Below are 18,140 nucleotides of genomic sequence, written 5' to 3'. Positions count from 1 at the left end.
TATTTGTACGAATATTTGTATTTAAAATTTAGCATTATTCATTTTAATTATGTTTTTAATATTTAACCTCTTCATCATGAAATGAGTATTATTACGGTATAAGATTTATCTTACTAGCGTGGTAAAATATATTTCTAGTTATTTGATAATATTTTTTCGTGGATTTTAAAATTAGAAAATTAAAAACGCATCATATTTACAATTACAGATGTACTGCTACTATAACGTATTTTTAATTACTCTCAACTTAATAGTTCCGTTTTCACTTCTATCGGCAGTCCCACGACTGCTACTGTTTTTTTTTTTTTTTTTTTTTTTTTAATTTGTTATGAGACGTTCATACAGTACAGACACTAAGGTTGTCAAACATAAGGAATTGTATTTACCGTGAGAAAAGTAAACACAAATTATTGAACTTTTTACTTCTTCAAATTGGATTTAATTGAAAGATGGCAAAGATGCTATTTTATATAGATTTAATAAAAATATTAAACTTTATTCTAGCATATCATTCTAAAATAATCTTATTAACTTGAATTGACAAATTAATAAACAAAACTAGAAGAGGTGTCATTTTAAATGATTAAGTTACTAGTTGTTTTGCTCTCAAAAGGCCTGGTGAGAAACAAATGAAATTGGGTAAAAAGTTGTAAAAGTCTGTTTTAATTCTTACAACTTGTTTCGATTTGTAATATACATTGAAATAAAAATGCGAAATACTAAGTTTATTGAAAAAACATTAAAATGTTTAATCAAAAACCAAATTAAGATATTGTTTATTTATTTAAAAACAAACAATACAATTTATATTTGTGTGAGGCTTTTTGTTTTTAAAGAAAACATTATCAGACTCACAACTGAAATTAAAGTGGTTACAATAATAATGTAAACAATTTTGGAAATTTGAAAAATGAACTAAATACAGGAGAAAAATCTAGAATTTATCAAATTAATTTTGACAATTGTGATTTAAGACCATTTTCCAAACAAAAAGATTGTTAAAGTAGAGAGTTAATGAACATGAGAGTGTTTAAATTACCAACAAGAAGGAAGATACACCATGGCAAAACATGCACTTCAAACTGGACACTGCTTTTCAAACGCAAAATTATTAATAGAAATCCAAAATAAAAAATGCCTTCATGCTTAATAAGAAGACGAACCGAAATAATATAGTAAATATTGAACTTGGGCTTTTCCAAAATTCACCATTACTGTTTTTATCTTAATTATTTTTCTTAATTATTTTTATAGTTATATGTTGTATGTTTAAAAGCAGTAAAAAATCTAAGTTCTTTCAGTTAAAAAATGGGTCATTGCACTTTTGAAAAGTTTTCATTTCAATAATTAAAAGCTAGAAGAAATTTCTTGCAGATTTCATGTAAAAATGTTTCATTATAGGTACTAATAAGAAAGCTGTGATAGTTTAAATATTTTATGTATGTAAAACAGTTGTTTGAGTGCGGCGAGTGATGACGCAACCAATAATTAACTTAACCCATATGTTTGTTGGTCTTGTTAATATTTACTTGTTCATTTAATCTTTGCTGTATCTCTTATAGTTTCCAAGATACCTTCAGTGAGCATAAAATTGTTTAGGAAATAACAGTTCATGCTAAATGTCAGTTAATTAGTTGTGCTAGTGTATATTTTAGTTTTTGAAAAGAAGTTGTGAATTATTTAAATGAAATGTGTCATTCTGTTACAGAAGATGAACAGTTGATCACAGATAATCCTGCAGTTACGACAACAACTGAGTCTTCAAATCCATTTGTGTACATTGAAGCTCCAAACCCATTTGAAAATGTCTAGCCCAACAGGTAAACATTCATTGTTTTATGCTGCTATATGAAGAAATCTTAATAGTACACTATAAAACAAAACAAAAAACAATCCTTAAATCATAAATAGCAAATTATAATTGGATTGAATTTCAGATTAATATATCATTCAAACCTTTCATAATGTTAAATAGCATTGATATTGAAATGAAACTAAATTACACATGTGAAAACAAACAAAGAAAAATCAGTTATTGTAGTTCTTTCTTTATTAATGAAGGATATGCAATTTGTACTTGATAAAGATTTACGCAACATAGATGGCATGTACATTCTAAGAAATAGTTATGTATCCTTCATAGTAATTTGGTAGAGAAAAAGAAACTGGATTCAACTGTTTTGTGGTTGCAATATAGAGTTTTTTTTGTCTAACCGTGGAATTTCTTATTTCTTGTGCATATTCCTGTTTGAATTAGCAAAATTAACAGATTAGTAGCCTTGGCATACTGGTAACACTCTTGCAATAAGACTTGCTTACAGTTTGAATTTCCATCTTCATAAACAGAGGTTTACAAATGATCCATAGATCCAGTCTAGTATACCAGCCTTTACAATTCCTCTTATAAGCTTTTTTGCAACAATAAAACACTGTATATTTTACTATAGTTTCCCAATAGGATCAGGCATATCTCATGATAGTCTGAAAGCATGTGAAATAGGCAGTACGGACATATTTTTCAGGGTGACAGAAAGTGAGACACTATAGTAAATAAACAACTCTGGATAATTTTGTTTAAATGTAACCATTATGTGGTCCCTATATGGTGATCAATATATATTCCTAAAATTTTACAGAATTCGACAAGTCATTGTCGAGATAATTATTGTAATGCAATCTGTAAAAGTACGTTTTGAGTTTTGCACTCATTAAGGAGAAAACCATTAGATTTAAAGCAAAGGATTCTTTCATTGCATTCTCTGATAAAAGTTTAAGAATCTCCCAATTTCTTGAAAGAAATGAAATTTTCACTGTATCATAATTTGGGTTTATAAAAGAGAAATCTACCAGGTGCTATGGATAGATTGTTTGTTTAATTCTCTCAACATTTGAAAATCAGGCCCTTGCTTGGGCCACCCTCTGTGATTTGAGCAAGTTCTTTGACTGTGTGGACTATAATGACATCCTCGTTAGACTTCATTGGCTTTAACACATTCACTACCACAATGTTAAAAATCTTCCATAAATATAGACTAGGCGCCGCAATTGTGCGGCGGCTGGATTCCACCGATAGACTGCCGCCGCACATTTGCGGCGCTTGGTCTCATTAAAATAGACTGCCGCCGCACATTTGCGGCGCTGTTCTCCTATAATGCAATAGTTGACAAAAAGTAGCAGTCTGTTTTAAAGCCTTGATCATTTCGTAACAGTCTACAGGGATGTCTGCCGCATATGTGATGCACTTGGTCTGTGGATCTGACAATTAGTGATGTCATACAACAGCTGACTAAACTACCATATGTTTTACATTAAAAACACCAAACAGGCCTAACCTCAATGTTTGTAGTCGCCAAACTGTGTTTGTGAGTTGTTTATTTGTTTATCTTGACAATGAAGCGTAACAGAGATAGATCGTTTATTAGCACAAACAGTGAAATCGATCGTTTTCTGAGTGACAGTGAATCTAGTTTATTTTCTTCAGGAGGTGAGAGTGATTATATTCCCTCTGATTGTTCTGATACTGAATCAAGTTCGGTTGAGATAAACGAAAATGGTGATGATGTTGAAGGTGAAGTAGAATTGCCTTATGTGCAAGAAGATGTTCACATGGAACTAGTTGATGGATATAATAATAATGAAGGTAACGTAATAAATCTCGATCCTAATGTACAGTTTGTTGTCAACGCTGTTCATGACCGTTACGATAATGTGCAAGGTATCTGGAAAGATACAAACAATCATCCACACGTGTTTGAATTTACAGGTAGGGAGCAAATCAACCTACAAACTAATGATCCAGTAGAAGTTTTTAGCAGCATTTTTGACGATTGTCTTCTAGATAAAATTGTCCATTGGACGAACAAACAAGCTGTAGTCTACCGAGGAAACCCTCTTCCTAAATATTCACTTCTTAACAAATGGGTCAATGTTACCAAAGATGAACTAAAAAAGTTCTTAGGCCTAACCATGCTTATGGGCAATTTAGGCTTTCCCACACTGAAACACTATTGGTCAAATGACCCATTATACGGACATACCATATTTGGCAATACAATGTCTCGCAATAGATATGAAACCATTCTACAATGTTTGTGTTTTTATGATTCTGAAACAGATCCTACTGATGGCAGAATGCACAAAATTAGCCAAGTGTTACATCACCTTTTACAAAATATTAACAATACTTACAAACCCGGAAAATCACTGTCCCTCGATGAAGCGATGGTTTTGTTTCGGGGAAGGTTATCATTCCGGCAGTACATAAAAAACAAGGCTCACAAATACGGAGTTAAATTGTATGAACTATGTACATCAGACGGATTCATTCTAAACGTAATCATTTATGAAGGCAAACCAACCTTACAACACCAAGGAAAGGGTCACACATATGAGGTGGTGATGAAACTGCGACGATTCTCGAAAACTGAATTTTGGAAAGACTGGTCCTAAATATTAAACGAGGTCGTGAAACGTTGATTGGAAGGTAGGCATACGATATTAACACCAAAACACCGTGCCGGTTCGTAGAGGGAGCGGGCAGCCAGCTTTGATTTTGTAACTCCGACCACAGAAAACTCCAAGATGTCCTTGCCCTATGGAAGTCAGAAGAGAAGAGCGACAAGAAACCTAATTCCAGATATCTAGAAAACCTGAAAATACTAGAACCAATCAAAAAGCCAGAAAGCCACAGAAGCATCTAGAAAGAGAACAACCATCTGGTAAAACAGATGGCTCGACCAGCTGTAAGGAAACAGCTCCCGGTCCGTCCAAAGACCAACAAAATAAAGTGGCAAACGCCACATCCTCCCCCTCTACCCCGGAGAGAAAAGAAAAAAACTCAAAAGGATAAGGTAGGAAGACAAGGACGGAAAGATTAGAGACTACAACTGGTACTGCTGTCGTTAGCAAACAGCTAGAAATAGCTCTAGTATGGATATCCTGCACGTTCGCGAGGCGCTCCAAAAGCGTAACGGCTATAATCCATTCCGACTGACCACACTACTCAAGATTAAATCTTTTTAGTTTAAAGAGGCTTGAGGAAAAGCCTAGTAGTAGTAAAAAAAAACTTGAACAAAATTAACTACTTTCTGTGGTAGCTACCAATAAATAAAGGTCTGAAGTGTTGACACAAGGATGGTTTTTTCGTTTGTTTCTACATCACTAAATACGCTTGGTGGTCAAAAGGCTACAAGAGGGTGTTTCCAGTAAGGTTGGGAAGGAAATTAAATAAGTGTACACTTATTAGCCAAAGCTTATTAGCCAAAGCACTTCCTAAAGTCTCCACCATCCGGGTATCTCCACCCCCGGAACCCAAGGGCCACTTAAGCACCCGAATGGAAACCCCGAACGGCTGGCGGAACTCCTTGGACCACCGGGAGAGTATTACTCCAGACATAAGGTCTGTATTTTTTTTTCTTCAAAGATGGGAAGGAACAGAAGGGATGAAGAGACCATTCCAAAGCGAAAATTAAAAATATGAGAAAATTACACCCATCATAATATCAACAGACCCAAGTATCGTGTTGTAAAGGCTAATTAGGTAAAAACCTGGTACTGGCAAAATTTAGCAAAAGTGGGCCAGTACTCTCCTCCCTAACGGGACGGCTGAGAAAAAAAAATTGGTGGCCAGTGGGAAAAGACAAAATAAAGTTTTATTTTTCCCATACTAGTTTTTTTAAATTTAGAGACTTGGAGCAAATAAATTCAGGCTCTTAAAAGGCGTGAAAGAAAAACTGTAGAGCTACGGGAAGAGCTTAACGGAGTAAGGAAATCATTTGGTCGTGGTAAAGTGGTTTAATTAGGAACTTTAAAAAACAAAAAAACAACTATTTTCTAAGTGTTGGCCAGGAAAGGCAAAAAAAAAAAACCCTGAAACCTACGGAAAAGAGACCCAAAAAAAACTAACTGGGCCAAAAACCCAACAAAATTAGGTTAACAATCAATAAACCTCTAAAACAATAACAATAAAAAAAGCCTTCAAAGGATAACAGTAACAAACAGTAAAAAAAAAAACTTCCAATATAAACACTAAACCGCAAATAAACAAGATAGCTGCTGGAACATTTAGCAGCTTCAGAGACAAAATTATAAAGTCTTAAAGACACAAAGAGATAACAACAACAACTAACTACAAAAAATATATAGACAAACTACAATCTTCAACAATATTTTCAACAATAAAAACTAAACCTATCCATCGCTGCTAACTTAGCTGAAATAACAAAGAATTCCACCTACTGCCAAAAGACTGACCCTACTAAGCAAGAGAAAGACAAAGAAAAGGAAAAGGGAAAGAAAATGTAAGCTTGTGTTGTAAAATGTAATGGGTTGGCCGAAACCAAGGATAGCAGGCTGCGCGACTGCATTAGGGAATGTTAAAAATAAATAAACATAAAAATTCGCTCCCAATGTACAGCCTAGAAAAATTGCCGAAGCAAAAAAAATTCTCTAAACAAGCCAATGCTAATCCTGATCCCCCCGTGTATATGTACTGTAAAAGAAGAGGAGTAAAAGTATCAGAGTGTTAATGTGGTGTAAGGAAGAGAAGAAGAAGAAGAAGGAGGAGGGAAAAAAAACTAAACTAACATCACTATGCCCCTAAACCATCCCTATAAACGTCCCGGCAGCGGTGCTTTGGTCCTTAGATAGGCCCAAAAATATTTCTTTAGGTGGGAAACATGGGCCGACCTAATAAGTTTCCCTGACTTGGGACACCTCAAGTCACAGCAAAATAATATTCAGAAAAAACATAAGGGGCAACTTTACTGTGGTGTGTGCAAAAGTACAAGTTGTAAAAAAAACTATTTTCAATTCATAGTATTACAAATAAATAAAAGCATAAAGTTTACATTGCCTTATTATTACCATGAAACCAACTTCCAGTATCACTAACAGGTGTAGGCAGAAAAAAAAAATCAAAAGTTTGGCTTTCAGAGCAAAAAATGTCGGCTGCCATCAGTCGGGGGTAGACTCAATTTGTTTTCCTCTCAAAAAGGTTGAGAAAGTTTCAAAGTATTCAAAAAAAAAACTAACAACACCTTTCAAAACCTAAAAGAATAAGAGAGGGAAACAAAGTAAACAAAAGAATTAATCAAAAGCAAGAGCAACTGTACCGTAGAAGAGCAAAAAATATGTGGTGCAAGTCGTTAAAGTAGCGCTACAGGTAACTACTACATAAAGTTCAACAAGTCCCAAGTGAATAAGACACAAGCCCAAATAGTAAACTCTCCCTTTAAACTGTAAACAATTTAGAACACCACCAAAAAAAAAAAACTCTTTTGAGGCCAAGAATCCAAAAAAAAAAAAAAAAACCCCAGTGAAAAATTAAAAATTAAGAAATTAAAGACCAAAGGAAAAAAAAAATTATTTAACCACTTAAGGCTTAAATTAGGCTAAACTGAAATTTAGGTAAGTTAAACACCCGAAGCTGAATCAAGCAAGCTGACATATCAATCAATCCAAAGAGTCCACTAGGGCAGGTGGCAAACTATAGTTTTTAAAAGTTTGTAAAAGAAAGGATGTTTTCAACATTTTGGAAAGAAAGTTTAGTTTGTAAGTAATTAAATCACTTATATGTATGTCAGCACGTCAAATCCAACCCCAAGCTGCAACTTCATAAAAATTACAAAACAAGCCTAGGCCTATGTTACTTTCAATACTAGTTGAAACTAAAGGTGTACTCCATATTAACTTTAACTGTTTTAATTTAAACAGGCACTAGTCAAAAGAATCAAAGGGCTTTTAATAATAGACTATGAAAGAATTATTATTTTTACAATAACATAAAGTTTTGAAGAAGGTTTTAGAAAAAAAAATTGCAAACTGTTAGACTAAATCAACCCCTTAAGCTTGAACTGCCCCGAACAATCAAATAGCATAGGCCTACATAAAAGTTTGACATGTTTCTAAGTAGAAAAAATATCAGATAAATTTAACAGTAACACTTCACTTACCTTGTGTATAGACTAAGATTAATTAACAAAATTGTGTAAGACTCGAATAAAATTCAACGCAGTAGACAAAATCATCAAATTAGAGCTATTAAAAATTTTTAAACTCTTATCAACTTAAAACATGTACAAGTGGAGTAAATCCGCTGGAAGAATAAATAAATAACTAAATAATTAATTAAATCCTAGAATAACAAACAATTAATAGCATTTGGAACTAAGGGTAGGTGTGGAAAGGTTAAAAAATTTTAATTAAATCAGATGTAGAGATGAAATATCAGAAGGAAAGCAAGTTATATAAAAAAGAACACTTTAATTATAAGCCAACCCCAAAGTAAATAATCTGGTGAAACTGAACGGGGGGTTTCAAATATTAACCAGAAAGCTAAGAACTTTAAAAACAAAAGGTAGGCTATACATAGGCGGCAGTACAATACGCAGTCACCAACAGCATCTATGAAATCCTTCGACTTTACTTGCACAGATCTGAGCCAAAGTTTAAATTAAAATACTAAAAGGGTGCTAATTAAAGTTTAGAAAGCACAAGTAATTAAGTACCAGGTATGTTTAAGGCAACAGGCTACACTGTAGGTGAAAGTAAAAGTTAGGTTAAGAGTTAACTTGGTGAGAGAAAAAAAATTTATTAAAATTGGTTTAAAGTAAAATTTTAAGCTAGAAAAAAATCAACCAAATACCTATGCCTAAATAATTAGTGAGAATAAGTTACTAAAGTTTAAGAAATACTGCCACTCACATGTTCAATTATTACACAACTAGGCTTAGGTAGCAGTTGGTTGCAAGAACTGCTTGGCTCAGACTTGCACATTAAAAAACAAGCTACTTCGAAAAAGTTTAACATTTTGAGTAAAAAAGGCAGTGTAAGGAAAATTTAGAAAACTAAAAAAATTTAGAAAAACGTCTACCCCCTTTAAAAAAACTTAAAACTAGGACTTAGCTCTCATAGCTGTGTGGTAGAATTCCTCCGCTCCCACCGGCAAGCCTAGCCTTCCATTTCAAACCACGCTCTGCTACCAATATGCGACGATATTCGAAAACTGGGAATTTGGAAAGACTGGGTCCTAAATATTAAACGAGGTCGTGAAACGTTGATTGGAAGGTAGGCATACGATATTAACACCAAAACACCGTGCCGGTTCGTAGAGGGAGCGGGCAGCCAGCTTTGATTTTGTAACTCCGACCACAGAAAAAACCTCCAAGATGTCCTTGCCCTATGGAAGTCAGAAAGAGAAGAGCGACAAGAAACCTAATTCCAGATATCTAGAAAACCTGAAAAATACTAGAACCAATCAAAAAGCCAGAAAGCCACAGAAGCATCTAGAAAGAGAACAAACCATCTGGTAAAACAGATGGCTCGACCAGCTGTAAGGAAACAGCTCCCGGTCCGTCCAAAGACCAACAAAATAAAGTGGCAAACGCCACAAAACTAATGCAAAACTTTCTTCACAAAGGCCATATTGTCTACTTAGACAATTTTTACAATAGCGTTGAGCTAGCTGAAGACCTGTTCAAAAACCAAACCAACATATGTGGGACCCTGCAAGCTGGCAGGTCAGGTAACCCACAAGAAGTTATTCAGGCTAACTTGAAGAGGGGTGAATTTATCAGCCGGCAAAAAAGCGAAGTAACCGTCATGAAATGGCGGGACAAACGTAATGTGCTAAGTATTTCTACAGCACATGGGCCTGACATGACAGACACCACAAACAAAAGAGGAACAGTTACGAAGAAGCCTTCTATGATCGTAGCTTATAACAAAGGAATGGGCGGCATTGACAAAAGCGATCAAATGCTATCTTACTATTCCAGTCCAAGGAAATCCCTACGCTGGTATATGAAGATATTCTTTCATCTCATGGATATCGCACTCTGGAACAGTGCCTACATCTTTTCGAAGCTAAGTGGCAAGATGACATATCTCAGCTTTAGGGACGTGATAATTAAACATTTTATTCAAGTGGAACAAGTGCAACGTCCTTTCCGTGCTAGCTCCTCAGGAGGTCACTTACCCGTAAAAGTTCAAAAAAGACTGAGATGCAAAATTTGCCGAGTTGAACAACAGAAGAGAAAGGACACTTTCTACGCTTGTTCTGTTTGCAAGGACAAAGACAACAAACTAATTGGCCTATGTATGCCAATTTGTTTCAACAAATTTCATGAAAAGTAGGCCCAAACAATTTATGAGATGCATAAACTAATTGTCAGTTTAGTATTAATTTGGGTGTAATAGGCTAATAACATTACTTTCGTAAATGTACACATTTGTAACAGTGTCGCCTACTTTATACAATTGATTGTCCAATTATAGCCTATGCTTTATATTGTAAAAAGTTTGGTATTTTTTGCCTTTGTTCTTTTCACTAGAATGTTCTACACTTTTGTAATAGGAAGTGCATATAGATATCTGTCTGAGGAAAGATACCACTTACCATCAAACTTAGCTTTACTTTATAAATATTGCCTTGAACTTACAATAAATGTGAATATATGCATTGTCATCGCGCTTGGTTCTCAAAAAACCTAGAGTTTTTAATGCCATGGACCGAGCGCCGCACATCTGCGGCGCCATAAAAAGGCTCAAAACATTTTAAAAACCTGTAGAATCACAAAGGTATGTTAAATTAAGGTTATTTTAAAGTGTATTATATGGATTTAAATTAAAATTTCTTGTGGTCTGTGGTGAAAGTCACACACATTATTCTCAGTCTTCTTGTAAAGATCCGTATTTTACCAATAGTCTATCGAATGACGCTCGGTAGCGAACGTGTTAATGGAGTTTCTCTTAACTATTTCAAATATTACCTCACTGATTAAAGTCAGAAGGTGTGTATTAATGGCAACTGGTCACAATAAATTGTAATCAAATGTAGCGTCCTTCAAGGGTCTGTACTTGGACCTGTGCTTTTCTTAATATGTATGGCTGGCAGACGTCATGACAGTGTCAAGCAGCAGACATTGCGTCAGGCGGCTTTAATTGGGGTCGGCAGTAGCGCAATCACGCATGCAAATACAACCACAGCAATTTGTTAAAATTTTTGCTGCCACCTAACAAAATGCCAATTGTCTTGCGTCTCACAGGAAATGAAAGAGACAAAAGGGAAACTGCAATCAAGAAGAAAAACTATGACCCCAAACTCAAATCGCTCAAGAAAAAGCAAAATTCTGATTTTATTGCCCAAGCCGAAAATAAATCAAAGGCTCTGTGGAAAGTAATTAATGTAGAGAGGAAAGTTAAACCAACTACTGCACTTCCCGAGAGCATGATTGTGAACGGTAAGACTTTTAACACACCTGGGAATATTGCTGACTCGTTAAACACGTTCTTTTCCACAATAGCAGAGAAAACGTTACAACAAAACAACCAAAATATTACCTCAAATCAATCTAATTTGATAAACACCCTGCAGACTCAATGTCACGAAAAGCTAAAATTTTACAGTACTACTGAAGAGGAAGTTATGAGAATTATTGAAGAGATGAAACCTAAAACATAGGCAGGAGAAGATCAGCCCCCTTTAACAAAACTTATCAACCAATCCCTAAGCGAAGGGGGCCTTCCCCAGTAGCCTGAAAGTAGCTAAAATCTACACTAAGTTTAAGAGTGGCAAAACCACTAAAGCAGCAAACTATCACTCACATCAAACTTTTCAAAACTTATAGACCGTAGTACTAAACAGGCTTATAGAACACATACAAGAACACAATCTCTCTAGCCTCAGACAGCATGGTTTTATAAAGAAGAGATCAACGACAACAGCGGTGGCCCAACTAGTTGAAGGCATAATTGACAAACTTGAACAGGGCTACATAGCATGCAGCATTCAGCTAGATTTAACTAAAGCATTTGATTGTATTGACCACAAACTAATTTTAAGAAAACTTACATTACTGGGTATTGCTGGGAAAGAAGCAAATTGGTTTAATAGCTATCTTAGTGGAAGGAAACAAGTGGTAGAAGTAACCTGTAAGGTAAAAAAAAATTACCAAAGTGAAATCTGGACTCTGTCTATGAATAGAGGAGTACCCCAAGGATCCGTACTCGGACCAGTGCTCTACATACTATTAACCAATGACTTTCCAACATATCTAGAAGAATTCTGTGAAGTTATAATGTTTGCTGACGACACTTCTCTAATCACTGTTAGCAAAGAAATAGAAGAACTTGAAATAAGCTCTAACACTGCATAAAATATGGCAAAACAATACTGCCTTAAAAATTACCTAGTTCTGAATGAAAATAAATCAAACCAGATTATATACACCGCACTTCAAAATAATCACCAAGGTTTACCAGAAATTGAAACATTAAGTTCTACTAAATATTTAGACATTATCCTCGACAACAACTTGTCCTGGACATCACATGTACAGGTAAACACCTATGCCAAAAACTTAGCTCTGGCCTCTATGCTGTAAGAAGAATTATACAGATAAGCAACAAAGAAGCAGCTCTGACAGCGTACTACTCGTTGTTCCAGGGCACATCTTACATATGGACTAGCGGTATGGGGAAGCACAAAGTGCAACAAATTTTCAGCGAGTGTTGGTTATCCAAAAGAAAGCCATAAGAGCATTAGCAGGACTAAACCCCAAAGACACGTGCAGAGAAGCATTTAAAGAACTTAAGGTATTGACAATAACCTCAATGTACATCCGTAAAGTAATCTTGCATGCTGTACAATTAGACGAAGCCAGGTTGGTGGACCATCACACATACAACACACGGCATGGGAACTAATTCGCACTACACTCTCATTGGCTGACCCTCTATGAAAAGAAGCCTTCCTACTATGGTGCTGTCTTCTTCAACCGGCTGCCACATTCCCTACAGCAATTATCTAAGAAGAATTTGAAGACTGCATTAACAACATGGCTCCTTGGCTGATCCATATACACAGTCAAGGAGTTCCTGGACTGGAGGAGCCAATAGAACACTACTAGACTTATTATCTACATTGATTTAAACCCTTATTTAAAACTTGTTATCTTGACTCAACACTGTACTCAATGTATATGTGATTAAAGAATTATTTGATTTGAAGCAGTAAAATTTATAATTTGAGTAATAAAACATAATGCGACAACTAAACACAATCTGAATCCATATTTAACCCTTCATAATATGTATTTTGGACACCATCTGCATTGGCAATAAATTTTGTGATATTCGTGGTTCGTGGTGCTATCACAAGTCAATGTTAGGTACTAGTAATTGATAACTGGGCCACACTTCTAATCTAAAGTAATCTTTTTTGTTTCTTAACCTAATTTTTGAACAACTTTCAATGACATAGTATAGTACTTATATCACCTAATTATTGCACAGTTACAAAGTGATTGTAATGATTATAAATCTAGTGATATGGAAAGAATAACAAGTAATAATGAAGTTGTGATGTAGGCCTAGACCTAACTGATAATGGTAGTGATGATGCCATTGACAATAATATTACTGAACTGTTTACAATGGACCAGTTTCCTCACTGTTTTTTATAATAAAGTAAGATTAATGTTATTATAATATAATAATAATAAATAATAAATATAACAGAGTTTATTGTAGTTTGAAACAATTTGATCATTGTTTGTTACAGGTTGTATACATCAGAGTGAACTCAACCAGAACAGTGATAATATTTAATATTGTAATATAGTGCTTTTTATCTTGAGTGAGTGTAAATTGTAAAGTGATTAGAAATGTAAGGACTTTTTATTTTATGTCATAATTGGAATTTGAACAGTTTCACAATTTAACTATATTTTTCAAACGCGTTAAACGTTTTGTTGAAATTAACTCAGAAAAATTGGGATGTTTCATTATTATATATACATCTGCAGGTTGTTTTATAATGATACTAAAAGGCCAGAAGCGATTGTCCTTGATATTGTTCACAATGAATGAAGCAAAGAAAAGAGACTATCCACTTTAATTTAAATTCAGTAACACAGACAAAAGGTACAGTTCTTACAAAGAAAAAAAGAAAAAAGAAATACAATTACCCACTGACAGATTAACCATTACTTTATGTGGTTAAAATAATTATATAAATGTTTTGTTTGAATTGTACAAGTAAACATTTCATTCCAACTTAAATTAATTATAGGAAAATAAAGTCGTTTAAAAGGAATTAAAGAATAGATTAGACTCATTCCCTTGCTTATTTAAATCTATCAATAAATTGCAAATATGCAATGATTTAAATAGATACTACAAAACTACTTTCGCTACAGCTTCTTGGGTAATTTGCCACTTGAAAGTATTGTAAAAATGTTTTTGTAGTTGGTACTTGATAAGTTATGCAACTAAATGGAATTTTTATAACCTTATTCTTAGTCATAATACTGTTTTCTTTTTTTTAATTCATCCAATTTTGAACTACATTGCTAATCTTGATTTTAGATGCTAGTGTTGTCTGAGACATAGTTAAAGCCTAGAGAATTGATACTTTATCAGAGATGACAGCATGAATGAAATAAATTTTGCTAATAAACTCTCCATAGAATTATCTGGTGAACAAAGAATTGACAGAAACGAATCATTAGAATGAAGTGAAGTGAACTATAAGTGTTTTCTCTGTATACAAAGTATTTATTGTAGACGTTTGATCTTTTATATTTAATTCTTTAGACATTATTAAGTAGTGTGGATATGTGAAGAGCCAGTCCAGTTTGGAGCTATTTAGACAAAATATACATTTCCAATTTATTATTAAAAATTATTATTATTTCAAATTTAGTTACAAAAATACACCCACTGTCATATTATACCATGCAGTTATAAGAAACTAAACAAATGTAAGTACCTACTAAAGTAGCTGTGTGAAATTTGTAAAACAAAACTGTTATTGTGACTCCAATTATACCAATAAAAAATTACTAAACATATGATTGTTGTACAGTATTATTTCGAACTCTACAAAATATTTTGTGTAGTTGTTCAGAAAAATGGATGTTGGCTCTTCTTACACATTTTATAGATGCCCATAAAAGAGGACAGTGGCATGAACAGTGTAGTAGCAATTATTTCTAATTCTTTTGTATTTGTTTATATTCCAAATGAAAATTAAAGTGGCTAGTCTTATTGCCATACTGCCAAATTGAAATATGGAAGTTTATGAAAGAATAAATTAAAATGTTAAATTAGAGATTTAAAATACTATTGTAGTGTATTTTAGAACTGTAGCAGTGTAAATATGCATTATTATAGTTAAACTTTGTTTAGATGTTTGTTGTTGACTCGGATTATTTTATCTTGATATACGTTTTGTTATTGTTTTGATGTTATTACCATTACAGTAAATATTTTTTATTCTTAGATTATTAAATAAGTTCTAGTGTGAATAAATTTACTATAGCACTTAATCCAATCTAAATCAGAAATACTTCAACCAACTTATAGTTTTTATGCTAATGAAATGCATTAAATCTGTACTAAATCATTGTACATCCATATGTACTGGGTGTTTTAATATTAAGTGAACAATTAACTAAATGGTAATAATACTCTATTAAATACAAATATCGGATATTTTACTATGCACAACTGCAAATTGTTATCAGACATGTGTTTGCAAATAAAGTGGGTTCAATTACTTACCTAGTAAATGCATAATAGTGTTATAAAATAAAGTTGTTTATACCATTATTTAAATGTTAATTTAACATCTTAAAACACCCTGTACAAAAAGTAAATACTACTTGGACAAAATGTTTGCACTTCTATTGTTAATGACAAGATGAGAATCCACTGGGTAAACCCTCCCCACTTTTTCAGGCCACAGATCCACAGCGTTCTGGTCTCTTGTGTGGTATAAGACATTAACTGCTATGAAGTATATTTCTATTGTAGAGAATGAGCCCTGTGGACTACCTGCTGGTTGTGATTTCTCCCTTAGTAAATAATTACATGATTATATAATAATATAATTGATAACGTTTGCATAATTTCAAAACACCAATCATTATATTAGTCCAATTTACAATGCCAATTATTTCCTACAGCTGCAATAAAGTTTATCCAAGGATTATACTCTGTTCTTGTTAACCGGTTTCAAACTGTAATGGCCAAGTTTAATAAAGATTTGTTTAGGTTTGAGTGTATCTTACATACTAATAATTGACATGTTATAAAATCATAGCTTGTTAACTATTTTTTTATATTATGTAAATTTGTAGGCATCTATAGAATAACTAGTTCGCCAAGTCACTTTAGTCTATGGACCATTTTTGGTGTTCATATTGATGTATCCTATCTGTTATTAACTAATGTTTCAAGTTTTATCGTTATATCTGCTGGATGTCAATGCAACATGGCTGTATGAATGGTGATGTGATAGTAAATATTTTTACTGAAGTTAATAGAAAGTTGTTTTATTTTCCTTTCAAAACAGTGAAGGCTTTTTAAAGTTGTGTCAGAAACATGTTATAAAAAGAAAATTTGAACATAATATTTAATTGTAAGTAAAACAAACTGAAAAAATCTATTGAACTTGTGAAATGGATAGAGTGGGTAATTTGTAGGCTATATTGTTGGTTTTTATTTATTTAAATCTTATTTTAATGGTTTCTCAGATTTTCCAAGGTAAATGAATGACAGGGATTTACTGAAATATTACATGTAATATGAGTTAAAAATAAGGTGCATACCAGAGCATGTGTTCTACAACAGGCTTTGTTGTGGATAGATAAAGAAAAATTTAACATCTTCGAACTCATGCTTATTTATACAAAAGTAAAGTTTCATGCAAAAATTTAAGTTAATACAGAATTTTCTTTAAATTTGTGTCTTTTTTTGAATTTGTTAGACACACAGAAAAGACATTTTGTCAGTCCTCTCAGTGATTGGCTAATGTTCAGCCAATTACACCTAATCACTTGAATTTATCTTCAAACTAAATGTGTTGCTAAGCTCTAAACTCAAGATAAGCTAGACCAATTCAACTAATTTTCGTTGTTCAAATATCCATTGAAGTTGAAAAAGGCTCTTATTGTATTATAAGTAAAATTACCGTATTAAGAGGAAAATAGAAAAGGTTTCCAAGAATATTTTTAATTTGAGAAAATAATAGTGTTCATGAAACACAATTCTAATTTAACAGACTCTAAACACCAATTTAGATTGAAAACTAATGTAGCAATTGGATTAAACATTTTTAATCCAATTTACTCCAGGACAATCATCTCAGTAGGGAGCCTGGCGATAAAGTCCTATTGCTTCCAATCTCCTCAAACTACTTATTACACTTAATTTAATTTTTACACTAAACTTATAATCTAATTACCAGATCTTGAATCTTTATTTTTATAGTGAACTCTTGTAAGCATCAGGAAACTAATTCAGATAGTGAACTTATAATTATGCTGCTTATGAGTTTATAATTTAGTTGTCTGGATATTTTAAATCTATGGTTTGATGAATATTGGTGTTGTTTTTTTAAAATATTTTATTGTTGCTGATGAATCGTACTTAAAAGGATTGTATGTGTTGAAGACCCTAGCTGTTGGCACTCAAGCCGGTTGATGCATGAAATATTACATAAAATATTTCATGTCCTTATATAAATTTTGTTACCTAGATCTATCTCCATTTATTAATATGAATACATGAACATTTTTATTGATCGCAATCATTGACAATGATTAAGTAGTTTTTCATCACAATTCCTTAGAATTATTGCAAGTATTTGTAACTTGTTGCAACTGTAACAAGACTACTCTTTGACCACAAAATCAATAGAATTCTTCCTTGAAACAAATGAAACCAGTGTACCAAGTTCAAGTTTCTAGGATTTACAAGAGTTATCAAACAAACAGACAGACTGTCCGTTGTCCTTAAAATCTTTAGGGTTCTTCCTTAGACTACAAAAAAACTGATGTACAAAGTTTCAAATCTCTAAAAACTTTCTATCAAGAGTTATACAGACAGATGGAAAACAAAACAAATTCAGTAAGGTCCTGTTGTGTCCTTAACCTCTTGAGTGCCAAGTATTTATTATGTGGATGTACTAAAAAGTGCCAGTTATTTTTCTAGTGGGTGCACGTAAAAGTGCCAGCCTGTTTGAAAGCATTTTGCAAGGTTTCAATACAATATTTACAGTTTGATTATTTAATACACTATCAATATACATTTTTCTCTAATTAACATATAATAAAAAAGTTACCATAAAATTAAAT

At 33.1% G+C, this 18,140-nt stretch overlaps 1 protein-coding gene across 4 annotated transcripts in view; it reads left to right on the top strand.

Annotated features, from left to right (window-relative positions):
• Positions 1–16,327, top strand: part of LOC124359266 (E3 ubiquitin-protein ligase RNF13-like) — a 59,395-nt gene extending 43,068 nt beyond the window's left edge. For all 4 annotated transcript variants that reach the window (XM_046811879.1, XM_046811877.1, XM_046811881.1 and 1 more), the window contains exons 10-11: positions 1,709–1,820; positions 13,562–16,327. In XM_046811879.1, coding sequence (XP_046667835.1) covers positions 1,709–1,812 — 104 coding nt within the window. In that variant the 3' untranslated portion in view covers positions 1,813–1,820; positions 13,562–16,327. The remainder of the gene's footprint in view (positions 1–1,708; positions 1,821–13,561) is intronic.
• Positions 16,328–18,140: the final 1,813 nt, after the last annotated feature.

Source organism: Homalodisca vitripennis, chromosome 4 (genome assembly GCF_021130785.1).
Source record: "Homalodisca vitripennis isolate AUS2020 chromosome 4, UT_GWSS_2.1, whole genome shotgun sequence".
Lineage (NCBI taxonomy): Eukaryota > Metazoa > Arthropoda > Insecta > Hemiptera > Cicadellidae > Homalodisca > Homalodisca vitripennis.
The sequence above is the reverse complement of the archived record's forward strand: the minus strand, read 5'-3'. Positions and strand labels throughout refer to the sequence as shown.